Genomic DNA, 20,296 nt, shown 5'->3' on the forward strand with positions numbered 1-20,296 from the left:
GCACACATTAACATGCACACATTAACATGCACACATTAACATGCACACATTAACATACACACATTAACATACACACATTAACACACACACACATTAACATACACACATTAACACAGAGACATTAACATGCACACATTAACACACACATTAACACACACACACATTAACACACACACACATTAACACACACACACACACACACACACATTAACATACATACATTAACATACGCACATTAACACATACGCACATTAACATACACACACATTAACATACACACATTAACACACACACATTAACATACACACATGTGAGCATGTGTGCACACACCGCTCTCTCTCTCCCTCGTCGTGACAGTGTACGTGGTTGTTTAGAGTGCCGGGCGGTGTAGTGTCCGGATATGTGCAGATCGATACAAGTCGTTCCAGGAAGTTTATCTGTCCAATAAGGAACAAGAACAATGTGAGCTCTCTGTGTTGCTCTTCCTATACACAGGGAGGAGCATTCTCTTACACAACCTAATGCTTCAGCCATTGTCTTCTGCTCTCAGAGAACGAAGCACTGTCACTAGTCCTGAGTTAGTGTAGGAGAATTAGTTCACGGGTTAGCTCATTGAGTTGAGTGGCATGGTTATCTGCAGTTATGGCTAAGCCACTAGAAAGACTTGGGGATGTTCTGTAGGACTGAGTGGTTTTGGGTTTGTGGATGTGAATTTGGATGTCTTGGTTCTTCCTTTTCAAATCAAACTTTATTTGTCACATGCGCCGAATACAACAAGTGTAGACTTTACCGTGAAATGCTTACTTACAAGCCCTTAACCAACAGTGCAGTTCAAGAAGAGTTAAGAACATATTTACCAAGTAGACTAAAATAAAAAGTAACACAATAAGAATAACAATAACAAGGCTATATACAGGGGGCACCGGTACTGAGTCAGTGTGCGGGGGTACAGGCTAGTTGATTTGTACATGTAGGTGGGGGTGAACTGACTATGCATAGACAATAAACAGCGAGTAGCAGCAGTGTACAAAAGGAAGGGGTCAATGTAAATTGTCCGGTGGCGATTTGACTAATTGTTCAGCAGTCTAATGGCTTGGGGGTAGAAGCTGTTGAGGAGCCTTTTGGTCCTAGACTTGGTGCTCTGGTACCGCTTGCTGTGTGGTAGCAGAGAAAACAGTCTATAACTTGGGTGACAGTCTATAACTTGACAATTTTATGGGCTTTCCTCTGACACCGCCTATTGTATAGGTCCTGGATGGCAGGAAGCTTGGCCCCAGTGATGTACTGGGCTGTTCGCACTACCCTCTGTCGCGCCTTATGGTCAGATGCCGAGCAGTTGCCATACCAGGCGGTGATGCAACAGGTCAGGATGCTCTCGATGGTGCAGCTGTAGAACTTTTGAGGATCTGGGGACCCATGCCAAATCTTTTTAGTCTCCTGAGGGGGATAAGGTGTTGTCGTGCCCCCTTTACGACTGCCTTGGTGTGTTTGGACCATGATAGTTCATTGGCGATGTGGACACCAAGGAACTTGAAACTCTCGACCCGCTCCACTACAGCCCTGTCGATGTCAATGGGGGCCTATTTGGCCCACCTTTTCCTTTAGTCCACGATCCTCTCCGTTGTCTTGCTCACATTGAGGGAGAGGTCGTTGTCCTGGCACCACACTGCCAGTTCTCTGACCTCCTCCCTATAGGCCATCTCATTGTTGTCGGTGATCAGGCCTACCACTGTTGTGTCGTCAGCAAACTTAATGATGGTGTTGGAGTCATGTTTGGCCATGCAATTGTGGGTGAACAGGGAATACAGGAGGGGACTAAGAACACACCCCTGAGGAGCCCCAGTGTTAAGGATCAGCATGGCAGACGTGTTGTTGCCTACTATTACCATCTGGGGGAGGCCCGTCCGGAAGTCCAGGATCCATTTTCAGTTGGAGGTGTTTTGTCCCAGGGTCCTTAGCTTAGTGATGAGCTTCGTGGGCGCTATGGTGTTGAACGCTGAGCTGTAGTCAATGAACAGCATTCTCACATAGGTGTCCAGGTGAGAAAGGGCAGTGTGGAGTGCGATTGAGATTGCGTCATCTGTGGATTGGTTGGGGCGATATGTGAATTGGAGTGGGTCTAGGGTGTCCGGGAGGATGCTGTTGTGAGCCATGACCAGCCTTTTAAAGCATCGCTACTGACGTGAGTGCCACGGGGCGGTAATCATTTAGGCAGGTTACCTTTGCTTCCTTGGGCACAGGGACTATGGTGGTCTGCTTGAAACATGTAGGTATTACAGACTCGGTCAGGGAGAGGTTGAAAATGTCAGTGAAGACACTTGACAGTTGGTCCGTGCATGCTTTGAGTACACGTCCTGGTAATCTGTCTGGCCCAGCATCTTTGTGAATGTTGACCTGTTTAACCTCTATGGGCAAGCGTCCCACCTACTCAACAGCCAGTGTAATCCCGTGGCGCGTTATTCAAATTCCTCAAAAATTCAAAAACTTCAATTTTTCAAACATATGACTATTTTACACCATTTTAAAGATAAGACTCTCGTTAACCTCTCTAGGCTAGGCGGGACGAATTCGTCCCACCTACGTAACAGCCACTGCTATCCTGTGGCGCGATTTTTAAAACCTTAAAAATCCTATTACTTCAATTTCTCAAACATATGACTATTTTACAGCCATTTAAAGACAAGACTCTCGTTAATCTAACCACACTGTCCGATTTCAAAAAGGCTTTACAACGAAAGCAAAACATTAGATTATGTCAGCAGAGTACCAAGCCAGAAATAATCAGACACCCATTTTTCAAGCCAGCATATAATGTCACCAAAACCCAGAAGACAGCTAAATGCAGCACTCACCTTTGATGATCTTCATCAGATGACAACCCTAGGACATTATGTTATACAATACATGCATGTTTTGTTCAATCAAGTTCATATTTATATCAAAAACCAGCTTTTTACATTAGAATGTGACGTTCAGAACTAGCATACCCCCCGCAAACTTCCGGGGAATTCGCTAACATTTTACTAAATTACTCACGATAAACGTTCACAAAAAGCATAACAATTATTTTAAGAATTATAGATACAGACCTCCTCTATGCACTCGATATGTCCGATTTTAAAATAGCTTTTTGGTGAAAGCACATTTTGCAATATTCTAAGTACATAGCCCAGGCATGACGGGCTCGCTATTTAGACACCCGGCAAGTTTAGCACTCACCATAATCATATTTACTATTATAAAAGTTTGATTACCTTTTGTTGTCTTCGTCAGAATACACACCCAGGACTGCTACTTCAATAACAAATGTTGGTTTGGTCCAAAATAATCCATCGTTATATCCGAATAGCGGCGTTTTGTTCGTGCATTCCAGATACTATCCGAAATAGTAAAGAAGTGTCGCGCGCATGGCGCAATTCGTGACAATAAAATTCTAAGTATTCCATTACCGTACTTCGAAGCATGTCAACCGCTGTTTAAAATCAATTTTTACGACATTTTTCTCGTAGAAAAGCGATAATATTCCGACAGGGAATCTCCTTTTCGGCAAACAGAGGAAAAAATCCCAAAGGCGGGGGCGGTCGGGGTCACGCGCATAAGCCAGTGTCCCTTGATCGGCCACTTGAGAAAGGCGATAATGTGTTTCAGCCTGGGGCTGGAATGACGACATTCTGTTTTTTCCCTGGCTCTGAGCGCCTATGGACGACGTGGGAAGTGTCACGTTAGAGCAGAGATCCTTAGTAAATGATAGAGATGGAAAACAAGTTCAAGAAATGGTCAGACAGGCCACTTCCTGTAAAGGAATCTCTCAGGTTTTGACCTGCCATTTGAGTTCTGTTATACTCACAGACACCATTCAAACAGTTTTAGAAAATTTAGGGTGTTTTCTATCCATGTGTAATAAGTATATGCATATTCTAGTTACTGGGTAGGAGTGGTAACCAGATTAAATCGGGTATGTTTTTTATCCAGCCGTGTCAATACTGCCCCCTAGCCCTAACAGGTTAATCTAACCACACTGTCCGATTTCAAAAAGGCTTTACAACGAAAGCAAAACATTAGATTATGTCAGCAGAGTACCCAGCCAGAAATAATCAGACACCCATTTTTCAAGCTAGCATATAATGTCACATTTACCCAAACCACAGCTAAATGTAGCACTAACCTTTGATGATCTTCATCAGATGACAACCCTAGGACATTATGTTATACAATACATGCATGTTTTGTTCAATCAAGTTCATATTTATATCAAAAACCAGCTCTTTACATTAGCATGTGACTAGCATTCCCACCGAACACTGCCGGTGAATTTACTAAATTACTCACGATAAACGTTCACAAAAAGCATAACAATTATTTTAAGAATTATAGATACGGAACTCCTCTATTCACTCGATATGTCCGATTTTAAAATAGCTTTTCGGTGAAAGCACATTTTGCAATATTCTCAGTAGATAGCCCGGCATCACAGGGCTAGCTATTTAGACACCCAGCAAGTTTAGCACTCATCAAAGTCAGATTTACTATAAGAAAAATGTTATTACCTTTGCTGTCTTCGTCAGAATGCACTCCCAGGACTTCTACTTCAATAACAAATGTTGGTTTGGTTCAAAATAATCCATAGTTATATCCAAACAGCGGCGTTTTGTTCGTGCGTTCAAGACTATCCGAAAGGGTAAATAAGGGTGACGAGCATGGCGCAATTCGTGACAAAAAAATTCTAAATATTCCATTACCGTACTTCGAAGCATGTCAACCGCTGTTTAAAATCAATTTTTATGCCATTTTTCTCATAAAAAAGCGATAATATTCCGACCGGGAATCTGCGTTTCGGTAAACAGACGAAAGAAAATAAAGCATTCGGTCGACTCGGGCACGCGCCTAAGCCCATAGTACTATTATCGGCCACTTGCCAAAAGCGATAATGTGTTTCAGCCAGAGCCTGCCTCGATATCGTTCAGCTTTTTCCCGGGCTCTGAGAGCCTATGGGAGCCGTAGGAAGTGTCACGTTATTGCAAAGATCCTCAGTCTTCAATAAAAAGAGCCAAGATGAAACACAATTTGTCAGACAGGCCACTTCCTGCATGGAATCTTCTCAGGTTTTGGCCTGCCATATGAGTTCTGTTATACTCACAGACACCATTCAAACAGTTTTGGAAACTTTAGGGTGTTTTCTATCCAAAGCCAATAATTATATGCAGATTCTAGTTACTGGGCAGGAGTAGTAACCAGATTAAATCGGGTACGTTTTTTATCCGGCTGTGTAAATACTGCCCCCTATCCCCAACAGGTTAAATGTTTTGTTCACATCGGCTACCGAGAGTGTTATCACACAGTCATCCATAACAGCTGGTGCTCTCGTGCATGCTTCAGTGTTGCTTGCCTCGAAGCGAGCATACAAGGCATTTAGCTCGTCTGGTCGGCTCGCGTCACTGGGCAGCTCACATCTGGGTTTCCCTTTGTAGTCCGTAATCGTTTTCAAGCTCTGTCACATCCGACGAGCGTCAGAGCCGGTGTAGTAGGATTCAATCTTAATCCTGTGTTGACATTTTGCGAGTTTGATGGTTCGTCTGAGGGCATATCGGGATTTCTTATAAGTGTCCGGATTAGTCTCCCGCTCCTTGAAAGCGGCAGCTCTAGCCTTTAGCTTGATGGGGATGTTGCCTGTAAGCCATGGCTTCTGGTTGGGATATGTACGTACAGTCATTTTGGGGACGACGTTGTCGATGCTCTTATTGGTGAAGCCGATGACTGAGGTGGTGTAATCCTCAATGCCATTGGATGAATCCCGGAGCATATTTCAGTCTGTGCTAGCAAAACATTCCTGTAGTGTAGCATCCACTTCATCTGACCACTTCGGTATTGAGCAAGTCACTGGTACTTCCTGCTTTAGTTTTTGCTTGTAAGCAGGAATCAGGAGGATAGAATTATGGTCAGATTTGCCAAATGGAGAGCAGGGGAGAGCTTTGTTTGCATCTCTGTGTGTGGAGTAAAGGTGGTCTAGGATTTAAAAAATGTTTAGTTGCACATTTGACATGCTGTTAAATATTTTGTAAAACTGATTTAAGTTTGCCTGCAATAAAGTCTCCAGGAAATTGGAGGGACACTTCTGGTTAGGGTGCATTACACACACACACATGCAAATTGCACAAGTATTGTTATTCTATTTACCCAGTCAGATGAACTTGTGGATACCATTTGTTTGTCTCTGCGTCCAGTATGAAGGAAGTTAGAGCTAGTGTTACGAGCCAATGCTGACTAGTGTTAGCAAAATGACTGGAAGACTACAGGTATGCTAGCGTATGGAGGCAGAACCGAGCGATTTCCACTAGATGGGCCAGCTGCAAAGTCAAAATTAGAAACATTTATGAAAACAAAAATGTGCTTTTTGGTCTTCATTTAAGGTTAGGCATTAGGGTTAGCAGTGTGGTTAAGGTTAGCTTTCAAATCTGATTTGCTGACTTTGTGGCCAGCTAGTGACCACTCTGCAGTACTGCCTCTAGAACAAGATTCATGACACAAAACGCTGACCTGCGCATATGCTTCAGTCATACTGCACGCAGACTCGAAGAGACACAAACAAAAATGGTATCCACGAGTTCACCTGACTCTGGCGGAGTAGAACAATGGCCCGAATCTCGCAGTATCCCTTTAATCACAGCTGTAGACTGGGACTGACTAGACACTAGAGAAGACAGACAGTCTTGACCTGACATATAGAAGCTACAATCAGTGGTGCTAGTAGAAGCCCTGCATTCTGCTGTTGTGCTCCCTGTCTCTCTAATCACAGACAGACAGACAGACAGACAGACAGACAGACAGACAGACAGACAGACAGACAGACAGACAGACAGACAGACAGACAGACAGACAGACAGACAGACAGACAGACAGACAGACAGACAGACAGACAGACAGACAGACAGACAGACAGACAGACAGACAGACAGACAGACCAGTTCTAGATGATTTAGAGGAAACAGTAAAGATAGATGAGAAGAGAGAGAGATGGAAACAAAGGGGTTAATTCAGGGTCAGGAATGAGAGAGGAGGGAGAGGTAGGTAGGGGGAGAGAAGGAGAGGGAGAGAAAATAATAGTGGGGATGAGAGGGAGAAAGACAGACCGAGGGAAGGGAGGAGAAGAGAAATGCAGAGATTGTGATAGAAAGCAAATTCAGGATACAGCTGGGAGAGAGTGAATGGATCAGCTGCCTGAGTCAGAGGGAGAGAAAGTGGGATTTCATTCCGCAATTACTCTCACCCATTTAAACGCAATAGTATTCATGTATTTTAATTATTCAATCCATATATTTAAAAGTTATGTATGAATATCGTATGCCTGATTTTATCTCTAACACCTTTTTACACACACACACACACACACACACACACACACACACACACACACACACACACACACACACACACACACACACACACACACACACACACACACACACACACACTCCCTCTGTCTTACAGTACCTCTGACCTTAGTTGGATCTTTCATACTAACACACAGCCAGGCTCCTGCCTTGTGACTAAACTCAACAAGCCTGCTGTGTGTGTGTTTGTTTGTGTAGTGTGTTTGTTTGTTAGCGAGCTCATAGTTTCCTCCGGCTTCACACTCCCATTCCATTTGCCTTGTGTGTGTTTTCTGTATGTGGTTCATTGTCAGTACAATTAAATGGTTCCCTGCTCTATGTCTGCAACCCTTGGAACCCTGCAATCACATCACCATTCTCTCTGTCTGTCTCTCTCTCTCTGTCTCCCTCTGTCTCCCTCTGTCTCTGTCTCTCTCTCTCTCTGTCGCTCTCTCTCTCTCTCTGTCGCTCTCTCTCTCTCTCTCTCTCTCTCTCTCTCTCTGTCTCTGTCTCGCTGTCTCGCTGTCTCGCTGTCTCGCTGTCTCGCTGTCTCTCTGTCTCTCTGTCTCTCTCTCTGTCTCTCTGTCTCTTTCTCTCGGTCTCTCTCTCCTCTCTCTCCTCTCTCCAGAATATATGATGGAGGAGATGATGGACAATAAGAGTGTGTTGATGGAGGAACCTATTCGCCAGTGTCCTGTCCCCACACCTCGCACCTCTATCCCCTCTCCCTCCGCCTCCCCCTCCCTCAGGCACAAAAGTAAGTACACACACACACACACACACACACACACACACACACACACACACACACACACACACACACACACACACACACACACACACACACACACATACAAACTTGCGCACACACACACACACACACAAACATACAAACTCACACTCACTCACACACAATTACACACACACAGACATACGTACACACAAACACACACACACACTATACACATACAGTGCCTCACACAATACCCCATATTGACAAAGTGAAAACAAGTTTTTAGAAGTTTTGGCAAATACCTTATCCTCCATCATTCTTAAATGGAAGAAGTTTAGAACCACTAAGATTCTTCCTAGAGCTGGCCGCCTGGCTGAACTGAGCAATCGGGGGAGAATGGCCTTGGTCAGGGAGGTGACCAAAAACATGATGGTCACTGACAGAGCTCCAGAGTTCCTCTGTGGAGATGGGAGAAGCTTCCAGAAGGACAACCATCTCTGCAGCACTCCATCAATTAGGCCTTTATGGTAGAGTGGCTTGACAGAAGCCACTCCTTAGTAAAAGGCACATGACAGCCCGCTTGGAGGCACCTAAAGACTCTCAGACTATGAGAAACAAGATTCTCAGGTCTGATGAAACCAAGATTGAACTGTTTGGCCTGAATGCCAAGCATGACGTCAGGAGGAAACCTGGCACCATCCCTACGGTGAAGCATTGTGGTGGCTGCATCATGCTGTGGGGATGTTTTTCAGCGCCAGGGACTGGGAGACTAGTCAGGAGGAGGCAAAGTACAGAGGGATCCTTGATGAAAACCTGCCCCAGAGCGCTCAGGACTTCAGACTGGGGTGAAGATTCACCTTCCAACAGGACAACGTGGGAGTGGCTTCGGGATAAGTCACTGAATGTCCTTGAGTGGCCCAGCCAGAGCCCGGACTTGAACCCTATTGAACATCTCTGGAGAGACCTAACAATAGCTGCACAGCAACGCTCCCCATCCAACCTGACAGAGCTTTAGAGGATCTGCAGAGAAAAATGGGAGAAACTCCCCAAATACAGTTATGCCAAGCTTGTAGTGTCATACCCAAGAAGACTCGAGGCTGTAATCGCTGCCAAAGGTGCTTCAAGAAAGTACTGAGTAAAGGGTCTGAATACTTATGTAAATGTTTATTCTTAATAAATTAGCAAAACATTTCTGGGGTATTGTGTGTAGATTGATGAGGGGAAAAAGAATAAGGCTGTAATGTAACAAAATGTGGACAAAGTCAAGGGGTCTGAACACATTCCCGAAGGCACTGTATCTACTACACACGCTATACACACAGAACCAGACGGATATTTTCAAACATGCTGAGCACTACCTATTGGTATGAACCGGTACTACCTCAGTCAACTTCTATACAGTGCTTTCCCTTATCCAACACTGCCCCTAGTGGCTGAGTTGGAACAGTGCATTGATATCACTCATACAATTCCCGCTGCTCTCTCTCGCTCTCTCTTCTCAATCACCACCAGTCAGCGCTCCCCTTTAATTATCTTTATTGGAGGGAGGGAGCAGAAAATACACATTCAGCACAGCTCGTGCACGCCTGAACACACACCGTGTTTAAACACCTCGACACACTTTATTGTTGGGTGAGGGGGAGTGGTGGAGAAAAGAGGAGAGAGGGAGGGAGAGAGGGTGTTGTGGAGAAAGGAGGAGAGAGGGAGGGAGAGAGGGTGTTGTGGAGAAAGGAGGAGAGAGGGAGGGAGAGAGGGTGTTGTGGAGAAAGGAGGAGAGAGGGAGGGAGAGAGAGAGCTGAAAGCACCAATCAGGTCTGTGAAGGCCAGTGAACGAGAGCAGACCGGAGGAACTACTTCCTGGATTAGAACGCTGCCACACAGAAAGGAACATATTCAGGTGTTGAAATGTGTATTTGGCCAGGTCTGCTCTCTTTAGTTCATTTGTTCAGTAGAAACAAACCCAGTACTCTGTCTCTAGCTGCTTTCACTGAAGGAAATACCATCGGTGAGCAGGCCACAGAGAAAAGTAGATTGAAAGAGTGATGGAGAAAGAAGCTTACATGTCACAATTAACTATATCTCCCCCTCTCCCCTCATATCTCCCCCTCTCTCCCCATATCTCCTCTCCCTGTATCTCTCCCATCTCCTCTCCCTGTATGTCTCCCATCTCCTCTCCCTGTATCTCTCCCATCTCCTCTCCCTGTATCTCTCCCATCTCCTCTCCCTGTATGTCTCCCATCTCCTCTCCCTGTATGTCTCCCATCTCCTCTCCCTGTATCTCTCCCATCTCCTCTCCCTGTATCTCTCCCATCTCCTCTCCCTGTATCTCTCCCATCTCCTCTCCCTGTATGTCTCCCATCTCCTCTCCCTGTATGTCTCCCATCTCCTCTCCCTGTATCTCTCCCATCTCCTCTCCCTGTATCTCTCCCATCTCCTCTCCCTGTATGTCTCCCATCTCCTCTCCCTGTATGTCTCCCATCTCCTCTCTCCCCATATCTCCCCTCTCTCTCCCCATCTCTCTCTCTCTCTCTTTCTCCATATCTCCCCTTATAATCTCTCTCCTCTCCCTCGTCTCCTTCGCTCCCTCTACTCCTCCCTCTCCCCCATCTCCTTTCCCCCTCCTCCTCCTCCTCCCCAGATGATGCTGTGACAGGGGAGCTCTCCAAGCTGCTGAATGAGATGAAGATGTGTCGGGACAGAGACTACTCCTTTGAGGTGTGTTATGTTGTTATTATCTTCATCTTTATCTTATAGATCCTTGTGTTGTCTTTGGAATCATTGCTTATGCTTGTGGTGATAAAACAATTTCCCAAGTCATTCAATTACTACCCCACTCTACTCTACTCTACTTAGGAGCTCTGCCAGACCATCTCATCCCACTCTCATTCCATGGAGAGCTTTGGCAGCGGTCACCTATCAGACGAGGAGCGACGCAGTAACGGCACCCTGAGCAGAGTCAGAAAGGTGAGCACCATTTTGGATCAAGGAGGGTGGATGGGACCAGGGGTAATCAAGGGGAGTGGGGACCATTTTGGATCAGGGAGGGTGGATGGAACCAGGGGTAATCAAGGGGGATGTGGAGGGTGAGGACCATTTTGGATCAGGGAGGGTGGATGGGACCAGGGGTAATCAAGGGGGATGTGGAGGGTGAGGACCATTTTGGATCAGGAAGGGTGGATGGGACCAGGGGTAATCAAGGGGGATGTGGAGGGTGAGGACCACTTTGGATCAGGGAGGGTGGATGGGACCAGGGGTAATCAAGGGGGATGTGGAGGGTGAGGACCACTTTGGATCAGGGAGGGTGGATGGGTCTAGGGGTAATCAAGGGGGATGTGGAGGGTGAGGACCATTTTGGATCAGGGAGGGTGGATGGGACCAGGGGTAATCAAGGGGGATGTGGAGGGTGAGGACCATTTTGGATCAGGGAGGGTGGATGGGACCAGGGGTAATCAAGGGGGATGTGGAGGGTGAGGACCATTTTCACAATTTTGGGTCTGGGGTATCGTACCGTCGTATTGTTATTCTTGGATTGGAAATCCATGTTCTACTGCATCACTCTGGGGTCCATTACTGTAGTAGCATTTAGTCACCAGGAGAGGGCAGCCTCAGACACGCTGTAAGGCAGACATGTTTACTGAACAAAAACATAAACGCAACATTCAACAATTTCAAAGATTTTACTGGGTTACCGTTCATGTAAGGAAATCAGTCAATTGAAATAAATAAATTAGGGCCTAATCTTTTGATTTCACATGACTGGGAATACAGAAACATCTATTAGTCACAGATACCTTGAACAAAAAGTAGGGGCGGAGATCAGAAAACCAGTCAGCATCTGGTGTGACCACCATTTGCCTCACGCTGCCTCACGCTGCGAATAGAGTTGATCAGGATGATGATTGTGGGCTGTGGAATGTTGTCCCACTCCTCATCAATGGCTGTGCGAAGTTGTTGGATATTGACGGGGACTCAAACACGCTGTCGTACACGTCGATCCAGAGCATCTCATACGTGCTCAATGGGTGACATGTCTGGTGAGTATGCAGGCCATGAAGGAACTGGGACATTTTCAGCTTCCAGGAATTGTGTACAGATCCTTGCAACAGGCTGAAACGTGAGGTGAAGGCGACGGATGAATGGCACGACAATGGGCCTCAGGATCTCGTCACAGTATCTCTGTGCATTCAAATTGCCATCAATAAATACACGTGTTCGTTGTCCGTAGCTTATGCCTGTCCATACCATAACCTCACTGCCACCATGGGGCACTCTGTTCATAACGTTGACATCAGCAAACTGCTCATCCACACAATGCCATACGCTCCATCTGACCGGAACAGTTGAAACCAGGATTCATCCGTGAAGAGCACACTGCTCCAGCGTGCCAGTGGTCATCGAAGGTGAGCATTTGCCCACTGAAGTTGGTTACGGCGCCGAACTGCAGTAAGGTCATGACCCTGGTGAGGACGACAAACACGCAGATGAGCATCCCTGAGACTGTTTCTGACAGTTTTTGCAGAAATTCTTCGGTTATGCAAACCCACAGATTCATCAGCTGTCTGGGTGGCTGGTCACAGATTATCCTGCAGGTGAAGAAGCATGGATGTTGAGGTTCTGGGTTGGCGTGATTACACATGTTCTGCGGTTGTGAGGCCTGTTGAATGTACTGCCAAATTCTCTAAAATGACATTGGAGGCGGCTTATGGTAGAGAAATGAATATGAAATTCTCTGGCAATTGCTCTGGTGGACATTCCTGCAGTCAGTATGCCAATTGCACACTCCCTTAAAACTTGAGACATCTGTGGCATTATGTTGTGTGACAAAACTGCACATTTTAGAGTGGCCTTTTATTGTCCCCAGCACAAGGTCCACCTGTGTAATGATCATGATGTTTAATCAGCTTCTTGATATCCCACACCTGGCAGGTGGTGGATTGTCTTGTCAAAGGATACATTCTCACTAACAAGGATGTGAACAAAATGTTAGAAAAATAAGTTTTATGTTCGTATGGAACATTTCTGGGATTGTTTATTTCAGATCATGTATTTGGGGAGTTTCTCCCTTCTCTGCAGATCCACTTAAGCTCTGTCAGGTTGGATGGGGGGGGTGGTGTCTCTCCAGAGATGTTTGATCAGGTTCAAGTCTGGGCTCTGACTGGGCAACTCAACCATAAAGGCCTGATAGGTGGAGTGCTGCAGAAATGGTTATCCTTCTGGAAGGTTCCACCATCTCCACAGAGGAACTCTGGAGCTCTCAGAGTGACCATCGTGTTCTTGGTCACCTCCCGGACCAAGGCCCTTCTCCCCCGATTGCTCAGCTTGGCCAGGAGGCCAGCTATAGGAAGAGTCTTGGTGGTTCCAAACTTCTTCCATTTAAGAATGATTGAGGCCACTGTGTTCTTGGGGACCTTCAATGCTGCAGACATTTTTTGGTACCCTTCCCCAGATCTGTGCCCAACACAAGCTCTAATGACAATTCCTATGACTTCATGGCTTGGTTTTTGCTCTAACATGCACTGTCAACTGTGAGACCTTATATAGACAGGTGTGTGCCTTTCCAAATCATGTCCAATCAATAGAATTACCACAGGTGAACACCAAGTTGAAGAAACATCTCAAGGATGATCAATGGAAACAGGATGCACCTGAGCTCTATTTCAAGTTTTATAGCAAAGGGTCTGAATACTTATGTAAATAAGGTATTCCTGTTTTAAATTTCTAATACATTTTCTAAAATAAAATAAACTGTTTTCGCTTTGTCATTATGGGGTATTCTGTGTAGATTGATGAGGAAAAAAATGAATTCAATCCATTTTAGAATAAGGCTGTAACGTAACAAAATGTGTAATAAGGGAAGGTGTCGGAATACTTTCAGAATGCACTGTATATTCCTGTTCAGTATAGAACATCCTCCTTCCTTCCGTGAAGTAACCACTGATCTGACATGACTGGATTGGTGAAAGCTATGTAGTGGAATCCTTGCTTTACATCAAATCAGTGATTTTGCTGGAATTCACTTGAAGGAAGGCAGTAAGGTAGGAAGGAAGGATGCGTGGTTTAGTACTAGAACAAGGCCTTGGTCAGCCTAGCTTCACCCCTGAGAGCTGATTGGTAGAAGGGCTTTCATCATGGCGACAGGGGTCCAGTTTCTCTCGTTTCCAGGGAGATTGATACCTGTGGCGTTTGGTGCAGCACACTAACAGGAATTGATCTGGTCTGAATCAAACCACTGCCGCTGTGTGTGTGATGGGAGTGGGTGGCTTGATGGAGCAACAGCCTCTGGGCAGGCCTTGGCCTTGGTGTAATAGAAGCACAAACACGTCTCAATCAGTCACACACTGAGGCGACGATGTAGGTGCAAACACACACACACACACAAAGAGAGAGAGAGCACATGTAATGGAGAGGGTTACATACAGTATGTATTAGATTTTGTGTCTTCATGGTCAGTGTCTGTATGTGTGTCTCATACGTATTTGTATGGCTCTCTATGGATCTGGATGTGTGAATATGTCCCCTGCGCCCATACAGGCCTATGTGCTCATTTGTATGCATGCATGACCATTAGCATGACTCACTGTAAATGTCAGAGTGGTGCAGCGTCTGTCCATCAGACAGACTGATGAATAAAAACATGGTCATCTCCCATATCTGCTGTAGGACACACTCATCAACTTCCTGGTTCCAGAGCTGATGTATAACCATAGACATAGTGTTGGATGTCTATGTGTGTAGCCCACTGCCCTGCTCACTACATCTGCTGTACACCACGGAAGGGCCTCCCCGGCTAGTAGCAAAGCCTCTTGGCAACGAATCCACACGCTGGTAACTGAATAGAACAAGTCAACAGCCAGGTCACAAATAGGTGTTCGTCATGTTTGTTTAATAATGATGTGACATCAACGAATTACATATCATGTGTCAATGTGGTGGCCCGTACCGACGTGGCCCGTACTGACATGGCCTTGGTGGCCCGTACCGTCATGGCTTTGGTGGCCCGTACCGACATGGCCTTGGTGGCCCGTACCGACATGGCCTTGGTGGCCCGTACCGACATGGCCTTGGTGGCCCGTACCGACGTGGCCCGTACTGACATGGCCTTGGTGGCCCGTACCGTCATGGCTTTGGTGGCCCGTACCGACATGGCCTTGGTGGCCCGTACCGACATGGCCTTGGTGGCCCGTACCGACATGGCCTTGGTGGCCCGTACCGACATGGCCTTGGTGGCCCGTACCGACATGGCCTTGGTGGCCCGTACCGACATGGCCTTGGTGGCCCGTACCGACATGGCCTTGGTGGCCTATCGTTTATGTACTGTAAGGGACGTCTGTACTGTTGTGTCTACAACTTGAATGTCTCTTCCATGACAATTCCGTGATTGTCACGTGTGATTGTAAGATGACCATTGACAATTGACAACACAGTCAAGCCCACATTACCTTAATAGTAGCACACAACAAACCAGCTTTTCCCCCACTAAACATAGTACTTTGTGGTGTGAGAAAGTCAGGGAGTCCCACTACTCTACCCCCAGGCTTCCAACGGGCCTAGCTCTGAAAAATCACCTCTACCGTTCCACAGAGAACAAGAAATATTCATTAGATAGCACATGCTAATATTATTCCACCAAATGAGTGTATCATCATTCAACTGAGCAGACCTGGAAGGACCTGGCTGCCTGGGTCCATTTTGAAATCTGTGTCCCAAATGGAACCCTTTATGGCACCCTTTCTAGATCAAAGTAGTGCCCTAGTATGTAGGGAATAGGGTCCAATTTGGCACACGGAAAAATAATAATGTATCAGTGTTAAGGTCATCTAATAGACCTGAAGTGTGTGTGTGTGTGTGTGTGTGTGTGTGTGTGTGTGTGTGTGTGTGTGTGTGTGTGTGTGTGTGTGTGTGTGTGTGTGTGTGTGTGTGTGTGTGTGTGTGTGTGTGTGTGTGTGTGTGTGTGTGTGTGTGTGTGTGTAAGAGAGAGCTGGTTATTGTGTGTTTTGTAGAGTATGTCTGTTGCATTTTGTTTAGTCTATACACAATCTCATAAGACTGGTGACCTTCTGGTTCTTCCATTTATTTTCTACAGCAATTTCTCTCTCCCTCTCCTCCTTACTCCATCTGCCCCTCTATCATTCTTTCTCTCTCTCTTTTCCTGTCTTGCTCTTTCTCTATTTACCCTGCCTCTCAATCTCACTGGGACCTTGGGCTTTCCCTCTGCATTATGTGGGTCGCTGGTATTATCAGGAGACAATACCCCTTTCACAAGACCCATCTAAACATATATCCTCTTGGCAATACAGACCCTGTAAAAAGGGCATATTGTGTGTGTTAGTGTGCACGTGTGTGTATTATTTGTTTGTTAGGATCCCCAGTAGCTTTTGCAGAAGCAGTTGCTGCTCTTCCAGGGGTCCACAAAAAAACACTAAACATTACAAAGTAACAAAACACTGATAGACAAGGAAAGTCACACACATTTTAAATACAATTATATACAAACAATGCAACAAAAATAATGTGTGCGTGCGTGTGTTTGTCCCCGCCGTTCCAAGAGTTGTTTTTTTAATCAGTATTTTTTAAGGTCATTTTGCTGTTTGAGTAATGGGAGATGGAAGAGAGTTCCATGCGATCATGGCTCTGTATAAAACTGAGTTGCCATGAATTTGTTTTGGACTTGGGGACTGACTGTGAAGAGACCCCTGGTGGTATGTCTTGTGGGGTGTGAATGAGTGTCTTAGCTGAATGTTATTTGATTATGCAGACAGACTGGTATTTTCGTCACAGTAATATTTCTCATTAAAACTAGGAGAAGCAGTTAATCTCTAGTCAACCCTCAACCAGTGAAGACTGGCATGCATGTTGTTGATGTTAGTTCTGTATGTGCAGTAAAGTGTCCTGCTTTGTTTATGAGCCAGCTGCAGTTTTGCTACGGACTGTTTTCTTATTTAGAATTTCAGTGATCTCACTGGCTTTGAGTGCTGTAGAGTGTGAAATCATCCACATATGTAGGCATTCTAGATTTGTGTAAGACCAATGGCAAATAATTTGTTAAAATAGAGAAGAGTAACGGCCCAAGGCAACTGCCCTGAGGGATACCTCATTGTAGATATCTGATGTTAAAGAAGATTCCATTGAAGAACACTCTGGGTTCTATTGGATAAATAACTCTCCAACCGTGTGATGGCAGGTGACGTAAAGCCATACCAAGTGCGTTTTTTTCAATAATAATGTATGATCAATAACATCAAAGGCTGCACTGAAATCTAACAATACAGCTCCAACTATCATCTTATTATCCATTTATTTTAACCAATCATCAGTAATCTGAGTCAGTGCAGTACAAGTTGAGTGTCCTTCTCTACATGCATGCTGAATCAGTAGTTAACTTGTTCTCTGAAAAATAGCCTTGTATTTGTTCAAACACAATTATCTCCATCAGTTTACTTAAAACAGGCTGTTAATTGATTGGGTGGTTGTTAGAGCCAGCAAAGGGTGCTTTACTATTTTTAGGCAGTGGAATTACTTTAGCTTCCTTCCACACCTGTGGACACACACTCCTTTAGGCTTTGGTTAAAGATCTAGCCAATAGGGGTGGTGATACAGTCTGCTACCATTCAATAGTTTACTATCAAGGTTGTCTATACCTGGATGCTTATCATTATATGTATATGTATATATGTTTTTCCACCTCTCCCACACTAACTTGACCAAATTGAAAACAGAAATCCTTCTCTTTCATTATTAAATATTTTATACCAAAATATGATGGTTCACTGTTCAATGTTGTCATTTCACTTCTGAGTTTTTCCACTACTAATTCCACTACAAATAGTCATTGAAATGATTGGCAATACCGAAAGGTTTCGTTATGAATGGCCCATCGGCTTCAATGAATTGGGTTTTCTACCCATGAGATCATTTAAAGTACTCAAGTCTTTTTCCATTGTGTTTTATGTCATTTATCTTTGTATGGTAATACTTTCTTCTTTTTGTTTAGTTTAGTCACAACATTTCTCAATTGACATTATGTCGACCAATCAGCAGAGCAGACTGACTTGTTTGCCACCTCTTTTGCATAATTTCTTTGAAACAAAAAATGTTTGTCGTCATCAATCCAGGAGGCTCTAACAGTTCTCACAGTTAGTTTCTTAACAGGTGCATGCTTGTCAACAATTTGCATGAATCATTTTCAAAAGACTTCCAGTTCTGCTTATGGATTCACTTCCTCATACACATCAGACCAACACATTTTTTACATCTTTAATATGGTATTGTGTTTCTCTGTAGTGACCTGGAGTAGGTCTGTGTGAGAATCAGTGTGTATGTGTTGTGAGTGTGTATTTTAAATGAACAATGTGTATTGTATCTCTCTGCAGCGGCCCACTCCGCCACTTCCCCCGGCCCAGGAGGAGGAGGAGAGCTGTGGCCCCGCTGGGTTCTGGGAGGCCCTCACACCCTGCAACGGTTGTCACAACCTGGGCCTCTCCAGCCTGTCACAGGTACGCACACACCTCCCCTTTCACTTGTATTCCTACATAGCCTCTTCCTCCTGTCATTAATACAACTGATAACCGTTGTTATGGAGTGCCAGTATACTATGCTATAATTGCCCTGTCTCAATCATAAGTCACTCTAATGGCCTGTTTCCCAGTTTGCATGGCTTGTTGTCTCTGAAACCCTCAGTTAATATACGTCACCCAGCAGAATGCATCTCTGCTGGGCCATGTAGCAATATGTTTATGTATTTCCATGACTAATAGAGCTCAGTGGATGTCGTCTTCCGTTTTGCGCTTGTTGTGTATTTGTCGTTGTGTTGCCGTGAGAACCGCATAGTATCTCTCTCGACCACTTGCTCTCTTTCACTATCTATCTTTCTGACTATCTATCTGACTGTCTATCTTTCTCACTATCTATCTTTCTCACTATCTACAGTTGAAGTTGGAAGTTTACATACACCTTAGCTAAATACATTTAAACTCAGTTTTTCACAATTCCTGACATTTAATCCTAGTAAAAATTCCCTGTCTTAGGTCAATTAGGATCACCACTTTATTTAAAAATGTGAAATGTCAGAATAATAGTTGAGAGAATGATTTATTTCAGCTTTTATTTCTTTCATCACATTCCCAGTGGGTCAGAAGTTTACACTCAATTAGTATTTGGTAGCATTGCCTTTTAAATTGTTTTACTTGGGTCAAACGTTTTGGGTAACCTTCCACAAGCTTCCCACAATAAGTTGGATGAATTTTCGCCCATTCCTCCTGACAGAGCTGGTGTAACTGAGTCAGGTTTGTAGGCCTCCTTGCTCGCACACGCTTTTTCAGTTCTGCCCACAAATGTTCTATAGGATTGAGGTCAGGGTTTTGTGATGGCCACTCCAGTACCTTGACTTTGTTGTCCTTAAGCCATTTTGCCACAACTTTGGAAGTATGCTTGGGGTCAATATCCATTTGGAAGACCCATTTGCAACCAAACTTCCTGACTGATGTCTTGAGATGTTGTTTCAATATATCCACATAATTTTCCTTCCTCATAATGCCATTTATTTTGTGAAGTGCACCAGTCCCTCCTGCAGCAAAGCACCCCCAAAACATGATGCTGCCACCCCCTTGCTTCACAGTTGGGATGATGTTCTTCGACTTGCAAGCCTCTCCCTTTTTCCTCCAAACATAACTATGGTCATTATGGCCAAACAGTTCTATTTTTGTTTCATCAGACCAGAGGACATTTCCCCAAAAAGTACGATCTTTGTCCCATGTGCAGTTGCAAACCGTAGTCTGGCTTTTTTATGGTGGTTTTGGAGCAGTGGCTTCTTCCTTGCTGACCGGCCTTTCAGGTTATGTTGATATAGGACTAGTTTTACTGTGGCTATAGATACTTTTGTACCTGTTTCCTCCAGCATCTTCACAAGGTCCTTTGCTGTTGTTCTGGGATTGATTTGCACTTTTCGCACCAAAGTACGTTCATCTCTAGGAGACAGCCTTCCTGAGCGGTATGACGGCTGCGTGGTCCCATGGTGTTTATACTTGCGTACTATTGTTTGTACAGATGAACGTGGTACCTTCAGGCATTTGGAAATTGCTCCCAAGGATGAACCAGACTTGTGGATGTCTACAATTTTTTTTCCTAGGTCTTGGCTGATTTCTTTTGATTTTCCCATGATGTCAAGCAAAGAGGCACTGAGTTTGAAGGTAGACCTGGA

The 20,296-nt window shown here is 44.9% G+C and overlaps 1 protein-coding gene across 4 annotated transcripts in view; it reads left to right on the top strand.

Moving 5' to 3' along the window:
- Positions 1–20,296, top strand: part of LOC106576444 (ankyrin repeat and sterile alpha motif domain-containing protein 1B) — a 324,199-nt gene that overhangs the window by 113,581 nt on the left and 190,322 nt on the right. For all 4 annotated transcript variants that reach the window (XM_082964025.1, XM_045699996.2, XM_082964026.1 and 1 more), the window contains exons 8-11: positions 7,996–8,124; positions 10,739–10,815; positions 10,954–11,064; positions 18,471–18,593. In XM_082964025.1, coding sequence (XP_082820151.1) covers positions 7,996–8,124; positions 10,739–10,815; positions 10,954–11,064; positions 18,471–18,593 — 440 coding nt within the window. The remainder of the gene's footprint in view (positions 1–7,995; positions 8,125–10,738; positions 10,816–10,953; positions 11,065–18,470; positions 18,594–20,296) is intronic.

The sequence above is a fragment of the Salmo salar genome, chromosome 17, assembly GCF_965601325.2.
Source record: "Salmo salar chromosome 17, fSalSal1, whole genome shotgun sequence".
Taxonomy (NCBI): Eukaryota; Metazoa; Chordata; class Actinopteri; order Salmoniformes; family Salmonidae; genus Salmo; species Salmo salar.